Here is an 11,802-nt window from a genome sequence, read left to right as displayed (position 1 = left end):
GCATCATACCACTTACTAAAAAGTTCACTATACCGGCATACAAAGGTAATGCCATGGCAACTAATAGCTACTCATCTTGAAAGTCCTCTTTAATAAATTTGTCATTTCCATCACTAATTTCCATATTTTAACCTTGACAAGTGATCAACCACTTGATTTTTAGTCCCCTTTTGATCTTTAATTTCCAAGTTGAAATATAACTCTTTTCAAGAGTTATCAATGAACGTTGCTCTATGTCTAATGGCTACTACAAGTATTTGGTCGAAGACTTGCTTAGATCATTCAATTTCAATCTCATTAACCTAACCTTATCAAAATTAGATTAATTTAATGAACATGTTGTACATTCTATGTCTAGAGTTTGCAAACATGTAATTTCATAAAGAACCATTGAATGAAATAGTGTATTAAAGCAAATTTAGCTTCAGCCATCAAAGAAAATAAGAGTTTTATCAACCAATCCCAACCTTATGAAATTTAGCTCCTGGATTGGCAATTAAAATTCTAATCCAATATATCGTTCAACATCATTTTCATGAAATCAATTTATGAAGAGTAATCTAGAAATAACAGAAGAACACCAAGAAGATAGCTTTCCCTTATCCAACCCACAGTCCAACGATGCAGTGTCTTATGGTGGCAGAGAGGGATTGCCTTCATCTTCCTTTCTTGACTCAGCAACTACCCTCTATTTTTCTGCCTAAGGGCCTTCCCTTTGTTTTTTTTGCCTCCTTTAGGTTTCCTCCATTGGCCTTTATAATCATTTTCCCTAGGGTAAATCCAACAGTCCATGATTTTCTTCCCTCCTTTTCAAGTAGATATATCTAGTATAAGTTCAACTGGGCTAATTTTGGTACGCTTTGACTGCTGACTGGACATCTTCTCGACATTCGTGTTGACAAACTGTCCAATTTTTTGCCCCGACAAACCTTCACTCATTTACTTCTTGTTCCCCATCCCGCGCTTGTCAATTCACTACCACGCACAACCCCTCCACAAGCAATTAAAAATAACTAACATTTAAGTATAGTCTAAGCTTCTAATGTAATGCTAAAACAAGAAAAATACTAGTGAAATGTCCTAAAATGTAACTAAATCTACCTATATACAGAAAATTTACATCTAAAAGCATGAAATATAACTTTTTTCAAGAGTTATCACCTATATTGGTCGAAGATCCAAAAGAATCAATAGAATTTTTTTCTTAGGGACCAAATGGTCGTGATTGTACACTGGTTGTGTTTCTATATCGGTTACTTATCCAGTACCTGACACCATTGCCACAAATCATTATATGACCTGTCCCACCCATGATGCAACTTCTCCATAGCCTTTTGTTTTTCGACCCATGCCTTGTAGTAAGATGGCGTGTAATCGTGCTGACTACAAGTATTGGCAATCACCACCGACATGAGAATCCTAGGACTCACTTTCACCATAGGTAAAATTTTGTCATCTATGATGTCGAAGTCTAGCCTCAGATGATCTTGACTTACACCTACAAAGGAGGAGTCAAAGTTACTTTATTGGAAAATACAAAGACCATTGTCAGGTCACATAGAATTACCGGGTGATCGCATGGTGCACCTGCTACAACATGATTATGTAGACTACTATACTTCTTTACTGTCCACAAGCCCATCTTTTTGAAAAAATATGTCATGATTTTCCATTGGCATCTCATGTCACACATTGCACACTTCACCTCGAATTTTTCAAAATAAGATTTTGTGACATAATAGTCCATACCAACTTCTAATTCCTCGACATTTAAGAAAGAACTTGTATAGCCAAGACGTCTATGCCGGAGCTGCGAGAACTCTAACCCACTCTCAGTAGAGAGGCCAATGTTATGCATGTGGGATGGAGGTTATATGTCTTGAATAGCGGATCTGGGTCCAGAGCATTGTCTGAACCATCACCGTCTGGACCACAACGTTTTGGCTCAATTGGAACCTTGTAACACCCCTTACCCGAATCCGTCATCAGAGTAGGGTACGAGGCATTACCAGACTTAAACTCACACAAACATTCAAAGTCGAGACATGAATTTCCACTGAAATTTAGAAATTTTCAAAAATATTCATATCGTCTCTTAAACAAGCCTATGAGGCCCAAAATATGCATTAGGAGTGGTTCGAGACTAATCCGAGAACTTTAGAAAATTTTACGACACTTAGAATAAAATTTCTAAAATAGGGGACACACGCTCGTGTCATTTGGGACACACCCGTGTGGGTAGGCCGTGTGATCATACACGCTCATGTCCCTAACCTGTGTAACTCTCTATTTATGACGTGATCAACAAATTGAAGTCACACGGCCAAGTCACACGCCGGTGTTCTTAGGCCGTGTGGGCGATTTAATTTTCATAATTTTTCATAAAATAGATGCAGACATCACACGCCCTGGGCACACGCCCATGTCCCTAGGCCATGCTAGTCACACCGCTGAGACACATAACCGTGTCTCTACCCATGTGGCATATTTAAAACTAAAATTCAAGATGCAGGGGACACACGGACGGATTACACACCCATGGGGCAAGCCGTGTGTCACACACGGTCTAAACAGACACCCGTGTGTCTACCCGTGTGGACAAAAATAAGGCTATTTACCAAGCCATTTTGCCACCCTTACTTGCACCAACCTACACAACAACAAGCAACACAAATCCAACTATATACATACAACCAATTCAGCCACAACCAAGTCATCCACACTTCAATTACATGCTATTTTTTATCTCATCCAACATCTAATACTTATCATCTTAAACCATGCAAAATCCACATTCATGAAACATAGATTCATATTCATATATACTTAACCAATATTAGCCAATTCAACTGGCCATTTACAAAATGAATCATCAACCCTTACAAGCCAACACATTTGGTCGAATCGAATCTGACACATAACAAAATGACCAAGTCCCTATACATGCCATAACTTAAAATGATGTAATCATAAGTACCCAAAATTATGATTTGATAGTGTGAATGGATCTCTGACCGTCTTCTATCCCTGAGCTGGCTTGGTGACACTATAAGACAAGGGAAAAGAAAAGGGGAGTAAGCTTTAAAGCTTAGTAAGTTCCTATGCAATAATAGGCATCATAAACGCACTTTAACATATACTTAACATGCAGTAAATTAACAAAAATGATATTGTAAATTTCATAATCAAGCTTAGCATAGATGTTATTAATGATTTAACATCACAACTTACTCAATCAAAACATACTGTAGGTTCATCACATATCGAGCTCATTAAGCATGAGTTTTATGTACATACTTGTACCAAATTTGCAACTTACCATAATCTATCACAACATACAATAGTCTTTCACAACTTAAACTTTGCTGTAAAGTTTCCCGTTGAACCACTTCGAATACTAAAAGATACTCGAGATATCTCACACACATAGTACCATAGCAATGCCATATCCCAAATATGGTCTTACATGGGGTCTCATATCGATGCCAATAGCCCAGTTATGGTTTTACACGAAGTCTCATATCGATGCCATATCCCAGTATGGTTTTACACGTAATATCGATGCCATATCCCAGTATGGTCTTACACGTAATCTCAACTAACCCTAGTGCAATGACATAAATAATAATGCATTATTTACATACCAACTTACCTCTGTACAAAAAAAGTAGAAAAGGACCTAATCGTCAAACACCTTATTCTTTCCCCGATCAAGGTTTGAACTTCATTTTTCTTGTTCTTTAATAGTAAATTTAACTTATTTATATTCACATTACTCAAATCAGTCCAAACATCACATTATGGCAAAATTACCTTTCTGGCCCCAAAGTTTTATATTTTTACAAATTAGTCCCTATGCTCGTAAAATGAAATGCATTCAATTTCTTTGTTACCCAAGCCTAGCCAAACCATATACATGCTCATATCAGCCCACATTTTTCATCAAATTAGATTTTTACTACCCATTTTACAAATTTTTACAAATAGGTCATTTTTATGCATTTTCACTAAAATCACTTAGTAAAAGTTGTTTATCACACCTTAAACATACAATATCTTCCATCAAACATCAAAATACATGCATGTCACACATGGGTAAATCTTTAAACATGAAAACTACTTCAAAACAATGGTAGAAATGGAAAGATCGGGTGAATACGACTTCAAAAATGTAAACAACATTAAAAACGGGGCTAGGATATACTTCCAATCACGCTTGAAAGTTGAAGAAAACCCTACCTATGGTGTCTTAAGAATTTCGGCCAAGGTAGAAGAAGATAGACACAATTTTGTCTCTATTTTCCCTTTTTATTCTTTTATTAACCAAATGACGAAAATGCCCTTTTCTCAAAACGCAAAAATTCTATTACCCCATGTCTATTTTTGTCCAAATTAAAGTAAAATGGTCTAATTACCATCTAGGGACCTTTATTTTAAAATCTCATAGTAATTGGACACCTCTAGCATGTAGAACTCAACTTTTGCACTTTTTACAATTTAGTCATTTTTACTAAATTGAGTGTCCAAACATCAAAATTTTCGAACGAAATTTTTACGAAATCATTCCATAAAACTGTATACTATAAAATTTTAATAAAAATTTTCTATGTCAAATTTGTGGTCTCGAAACCACTGGACCTGTAACACCCCAAACCCGGCCTGGACGCTATGGCCGAATCTGGCACGTCACATTAAAGTGTTTTAGTGAAAACCTAGATTTCATTGAAAACCCTTCCTTAAGATATGAAACCTTAGTTAACTTATGAAAACACTTTTTTCAGTTGCGAAAGCTTTGTTTAAAACATTTGATTTAAGAAAACTTATCATTTAAGAATTTAGTTGCGAAAACGTAGTAAACATGCTATAGTTCAAGAAACCATGTTCAACCTCTCATAATTTCATCGTATAAAAATAATAATCCAAATAATAACAAAAGGGGGAGGCCTTATTACAATCCAGTCTAAAATCACTTAATAAATCAGAAACTAAATGCTCTTTCTTTTTTTGTCAAGTGAACAAGTCCAAGTTGTCTCGCAAGCTGGCCACCTAGAGTCCCTCTAGACATCGAACCTCCAATTGAGCATCACCTGAGAAAAATAAAAGAGGGGGTGAGTTTTCGCAAACTCAGTGTGTACATCCCTCGAACAAACATTAAGCATACATCAACCACCATACATCATACATGTAATGCAACGTAGTGTAATCCCATCCCAATAATCCATCCGCTACACACTAGCTCCATCCCCCGATACACATCATGCGGGGATATAAATATCACCCCCAACCGATACGCATCCAGGGTAGCTCGGTTGCAGAACTACCTTCATTTACATATTGGGCTTAAAAGCCGTTAGTGGATCAACGATTGTCAGGCAACCATACGATCCTCATATGCTTCCTCCGTTCCATAATTCCCAACCCATATGCAACCTAAGCAGAATATCATTTGTATGCAGCAGATATGCATGTCACATCCATTAAACTTATATTCAACACATAGGAGTATTTTGGTCATTCTCGCCTTTAAGGGCATTTCGGTAATTTTCCTTTTATTACGGTTTTCACTCACCTTGGCCTGTTAACAAATCTAGTGACCTAAGATGAACGAATACTACGCACCAGGTAGGATTCTAGAGAAGAGGAGGTGGGTCATTAAGACCGCTTAAGTACCAAGCTCCCCTTAGATCCAATCCTAGTCATGCATATACCCGTTGCCACACTTTACCCCTATGACTTGTCCACAGTCTCAACAATTTAATTAAGTTTTATGTAGTCATCATATACTAAGCGCAAAACCCCTACATACATGCATATGGCCCACTAGGCCCAATCTCATTTATATGGCCCATCCGGCCCAATTCGCATTCATATGGCCCATCATGCCCAATTCACATTCATATGGCCCATTAAGCCCAATCTCATTTATATGGCCCATCCGGCCCAAATCACATTATATTCATGCTCACATACAAATTTTCTATCACATAGCATCACTTATCAAATTTTGGCTAATATGGGCCCAACATCCCCTCTGGCCCATTTAACCCATTCCGACCCATTTGGCCTATTCACAACCCAAGTCCATGGAATTGCCCATGGGCCTTAGGCAACCTATCGGTCTCCCCCTTACGAGTGTTCGCGCACTCGCAAGACTACTGTAGCAAAACCTTCGGCTTTTTGGCATTTCAGCTTTTACCGATCTACTTGCGTGTGCACTGTAAGTACACACCTGGTAAGCAACCGTGCTGCAATTCCCTTAGTCACCAACCTACAAACAATATCACCCTTCAATTAATGGTATGCTTAACACATATTTTACCCAAAAAAAAGTTGAAACCTCACCTTAACCATACCTTGAACACCAATCCCTAATAGTTTTTCCTTGATCACGTACTCCTTAGACCTACATTAATCTTACTCATTAAAACCAAATACTAGGGGACTAGCATCCAACATAATTCACCCCCTTATCTCACTTAAGATCATTCGACAACCCTTAGTCAATAAGAGAGAAATACTTACCAAACTGCAAAACACCTAAGGAGCAATTCGACAGAGAACTAAAACCCAAGATCCGATACTAATTCCCTACCAAAGTTGATTAGAAAGAGTGAGGGAAGGAAGTAATCGGTGTAACAGCCCAAATTCGCCAGGGCCCATGAAATAAATAAAAATAGAAAAAGGGGTTAATTTATAGTTCATTTACAATAAATAGGCCTCAAGGCCTGATAAGCCCAAAACCCGTTACACTTGTGACCCAATTGGTCCAAACCCGATAGCCTATACCTAGTTACACTAAAAAACCCTTGGCCCATGTACTTGAACTTGACCCAAATTAATAAAGCCCAGTAAGGCCCAATCCTTAAGTTGAATCAGGAAACCCTAGGGTTTCCAGAAGCATCACGCCGCAAGCACCACGCCCCTTCGTCTTATGCCGTTTCAGTGGATTCTCATCGACACCGTGATTTCAGCCTCGTATCACGCTGTAATCAACGAACGGATCAACGCCAGTCCATTCTTAGCCGTGAGATCCTCGATAGTACCTGTAAAAAAGGGAAAGAAGAACAATAGAGACGAATGCAAATATAGCAAGAAAATAAAATCAAGGATTGTAAATTTATTTTCAGTAGCTATAAAAGCTCGAATCAAGAATAATGTAGCACTACAGATTTTGATATAGGCAGAGATTCAATAAAAGAATACAGGGATATACAGATATTTGCAATAAAAGAGACGAAAACAATTGACAGAACAAAGGTGATTATTTTACTTTTCATTTTTTCTCCATAAATATATAAGTATTGACAATAAGGGAAAACGAATTTTAACTTTGCGAAAAAAACGAAGTTTTCCAGTTTCCTTCCGTCGTAAGAGACGGTGTTGACCGTGGTGCGTAGGCACGTGTACGCCCCTGGACGGTGGCTCGACAGAGCTCTGAGGGCTGGTTCTCAGCCCTCTGCCAGAAAATTCTTTAAGTTTTTTTAAATCATGTTAGAAATGAAATTCTGGGCTAAAATTCCGCATATATAGCATTACAAAAACGACGTCGTTTTGCTTAGACAATAAGCACTAAAACGGCGCCGTTTAACTGAAGGATCCGCGCGTTGACCCATAACCCGAGGAGGATCCGCGCGTTTTTTAGCAAATGGGCTAATTGCCCAATTGGTTCTCCCTCATTTTTATTATTTACAATTCCATTTTTATTTTATTCAATTTAGCCCTAACCTTCTATTCTTATTTCAATTCAGTCATATTTCCTATTTTAAATCTTATTTCGGGACGGTGTCGTTTTGGGGATTAGGGCAAATTGCCCAATGAGTCCCTTGTAGTTCTGAGTGCGTTCCAATTAGGCCTAAACTCTTTTTGTTATTTTAAAATTAGCCCTAGAACTTTAATTTTATTTAATTTTAATCCTTTTAAATATCTTTGCATAATTTATTTATTAAATATCTTATATCTTATATATTTTATTAATACTAGTTATATAAAATAGTATATATTATTTTTATTCATATATTATCCATTATAATATTATTATACATTTTATTCATAAATTTTATTGTATATTATATATTTTACTATATATATTATTCTTTGCATTTTATTATAAATTATGTATTATTTTTATTATTCATTAATTGTGTAAGATTTTAATTTTTTTTAAATTATTATTAAATAGTAGTATATATATAATCCTTATTTATATGATATTTATTGTATTATTTATTCATTATATTTTATTTATATATTTTATTACATATTATATTATTCCCGATATTATCTTCTTTTTATTATATATATTATTTCATTATTTATTATTTATTAGTATTAAATTTGTAAAGTATTATAAACTAATACATATATTGTTATCATACATATTTAATGTCTATATTTAAAATCTATTACAAAATTTTGTTCCAATTTAATATTTTTTTATAAATATATCAAGCTACTATATTATATAATATTTTTTTCCTTTTATTACTTATATATTGCTTAATTTTTTTTTTATTGTTTTTATTTTGATTTTTAGGTATTGTTTTAACACGCTAATTTCATCTCATAAATTATTTGTTATTTTTTCATGTTATTTACTGTTATATATTCGCATGCAAATTGATCATTTTATGTTGTTATTTTAAGAATATATTCGCATGAAATATTATTATATGTTTAATTTTGTATTGATATATTCATTATTTTTGCCATTTTGTACTTTTATATGAAATGATAATGTGTATATTCATGTTATTTGTGACTATATATGCATGAAATGTTAAAGTATTGAGTGATTTATGTCATATTTATCATTTTCTACATTATATTTGCATGAAATGTTAAAATTCATAGTTTAATTAATCCAATATTGATCTTTTGTAATAGGTTAAATGTATCATCATTTTCAAAAAAATTTATATTTCATTTAATCCAAAAGAATTTAAAAAAACAAAGCGATGTCTTTTATATTTAGGAATTCGGGAAATAGTGCCCTAACATGGTGGATGGCGATTTCCCGTTTGTCTAATATTTAAAGTATCCTTTTTAATAGATTTTACAAATTACGAGATGATTTTTAGTTACAAAAGTTTGAGAATATCGTATCCAATCACGTTAGATGTGATGTTCGCATTCTTTTAGGACGAAAGAATTTTGATTTTCAACTCAAATTATTACGATTTTAAAAGAGATTTTATTGCTAAATTCTTTCAAGCTTTTAACATTAGGACAAAACTATTCAATTTGGTACCAATTTTGGGCGTTGCGAGGGTGCTAACCCTTCCTCGTACGTAACCGACTCCCGAGCCTGTTTTCTCATGATTTCGTAGACCAAAATGTTTTATAAGGTGATCCAATCACACTTTAAAAGGTTGGTGGTGACTCCCATTTTCAAAATACCCTACCCATTTAAAAGGAGGTTTCAACAGCTTGGTGACTCCACTAGGGACCAATAAGAGAGTCAAGCCAAGAAATTGATTATTTTTTGTCTTAATGTCGGAAGTTTGGAAAATTTTACATATATTGATCTTTTTACATATGTTTGCTGCATATGTTTGTTATCTTGTTTCCACACATTGCATTTGCATGACCGCTTTAGTCACACCCCTAAGTCGGAGTGAAAAGCTACGCTTTCGTGAGGTTTTCACCTCTGTATGAGCTAGTGGATTGGTTCCGGGATACTGTACCTATGTCTTCGTGAGATTTTCATCTCTGCATGGCCATAGGGAAATGTGTTCCCCTGAACTGAACTTGGTCTATATGAGCCTATAATGGGTGAGGACCAAGGAATTTGCTGGTTCAGGTACCCTTGCTTTAGAACTGAAACACATATAGTGAGCTTTAAGTGCTTACCTAAGGGAGTAGAGTGATAACCTTTGGTAAGCTATCCTTATAAGTGCTTGTGTGTTATACTTTCATATGATACTTACTTACTTTATTTTGCTATCATTGCATGTCACTCAACATTTAAAGGTGTCGATTCACGGTTCGATTTCTAGATTAGAAAGTTTTGTAATGAGGAACGAATATCTTGATAAAGTGGAGGACAATGCCTCTGTTTGTACCTGGTCAGAGAAAACCCAGTTAGAGAAAGGAGATAGTATTACCGAGGGGTATACCTCAGAGTTATGGGACTTCACTCGTATTAATTCAACACAGAATGAGTTTCAGGAGTTGAGAGACATTTGGGCCCAATGGGATGACGAGGCTAAACAGCTTTTCAATCATAATTATGGAGATCTTCCCTATTTGCTAGATATCAAGGTAGATAAACATCTGTTCCGAGCTATAGTACAGTTTTGGAATCCTGCCTATAGTTGTTTCACATTTGGAGAGGTAGACTTAGTCCCTACTTTGGAGGAGTATACGACCTTGCTTCGCTGCCCAAAAATTCAAGGTAACAAAGCTTATGTTAGGGCTGCTAATCCCCCGAATTTCGTGAAGAAATTAATGATGATTACAGGGGTGAGTGAACAGTGGGCCGCATCTCGAATGCAATAAAAGGGTGATAACAAATGCATTCCGCGGGCAGGTTTGAGGGATTTGATATTGGCACACCCAGATGTGAAGAAGAGGGTTGATCTCTTGGCCTTAAGTATGTATGGATTGATGATTTTCCCAAAAGCTATGGGGCACATAGATGAGGCAGTTGTAGATTTATTCGATCGAATTAGTAAACAGAACACACCTATGCCTGCAATCCTAGCTGAGACGTTTAGATCCTTGAGTGCGTGTCGGAGAGCTGGGGAAGGTAGATTCATTGGATGTGCATAGTTGTTGTTAGTTTGGTTCCATAGTCATTTTTGGAGGGTTGATAAGGTTCCTTGCCGAGTGTTTTTTAAGGATTATTCTCCACTAAAGGAAGCAGCAGCTACACCGAGAAGGGATGGTATTACAGAGGAAAGGTGGATAGAAATACTTCAGAACTTCCAAGAAGAAGATGTTATGTGGAAAGTCCCTTGGGTGACTCCTAGCGAAATCCTTTATCGTTGTGGGAACTTTGACTGGGTACCTCTTCCTGGAATTTGGGAAGTTGTTGGTTATGCACCATTACTTGTCCTAAGGCAATACAAGACAGAGCAGTTTATACCGGCAACACAACGGCTAGCTCTGAGTGACTTCTCATATAAAGGGGATCATTATAAGAAGAAGATGCGAGAAATCTCCGAGGCTTGGAAGAAGGTTTGCTGTGTGAAGATTCTGACTAAAGGACCGACGACAACTTTTGAATACAATGGGTGGTTTAGTAAGAGACTTAATGATAACATCCTTAGACCGAGTTTGGAGGCTGCTCGATCAATGGAGGAGAATTTACGAGTGATTCCATCAGAGTCAGAGGTCATAAAGCAAGAGTTTGAAATGAAGAGTTTGGATCTTGGAAGAAAGATAGAGAGGCTCGAGGAGGAGAAGATGTACCTAAGTTTAGATGTCGACGTTCAGAAAATTGAGGCCAAAAAAGTAAGGAAAGAAAAGAGGAAGATTGAGAAAGACCGAGATGATTTGAAGACAGAGTATAACAAGAAACATCTATCATTGAAGAGAGCTAGATTGGGAAAGTCTTTAGAGCAGTGGCAACAAGAGGTTTAAGAAAAAAGAGCCAAAGCCGAGTATTGGGAGAAGAAGTTTCAAGAGATGCAGTCGCGTAATCAGGACCTAGAGAAGGAGAATCAAGGATTAAAAAATAAGGTAACTGAGCTGGGATGATCCCTTCATCATCACCGAAGTCGTAACTCTACGGTCGAGTTAAAGGCAAGCCTGGATAAGATCAAGGAAATGAAGCACAATATTGGATGGTTGGAAGCAACA

General features: G+C 36.3%; 1 protein-coding gene across 1 annotated transcript; it reads left to right on the top strand.

The window, feature by feature from the left end:
- The first annotated feature begins 9,002 nt into the window (after nt 1-9,002).
- LOC107956292 (uncharacterized) lies at nt 9,003-11,583 on the top strand. The gene is made up of 4 exons (XM_016892001.1): nt 9,003-9,015; nt 10,037-10,393; nt 10,529-10,709; nt 10,794-11,583. Exons 1-4 carry the CDS (start codon nt 9,003-9,005, stop codon nt 11,581-11,583), a joined length of 1,341 nt encoding a protein of 446 aa, XP_016747490.1.
- The last annotated feature ends 219 nt before the right edge of the window (nt 11,584-11,802 follow it).

Source organism: Gossypium hirsutum, chromosome A11 (genome assembly GCF_007990345.1).
Source record: "Gossypium hirsutum isolate 1008001.06 chromosome A11, Gossypium_hirsutum_v2.1, whole genome shotgun sequence".
Lineage (NCBI taxonomy): Eukaryota > Viridiplantae > Streptophyta > Magnoliopsida > Malvales > Malvaceae > Gossypium > Gossypium hirsutum.
Note: the sequence above shows the minus strand (reverse complement) of the source record. Positions and strands in the feature narration are given on the sequence as shown.

Coding starts and splice junctions, on each gene's coding strand:
- LOC107956292 (XM_016892001.1), top strand. Junction 10,394..10,528: donor TCGCTGCCCAAAAATTCAAG/GTAACAAAGCTT, acceptor TTCCGCGGGCAG/GTTTGAGGGATTTGATATTG. Junction 10,710..10,793: donor CCTGCAATCCTAGCTGAGAC/GTTTAGATCCTT, acceptor TTGGTTCCATAG/TCATTTTTGGAGGGTTGATA.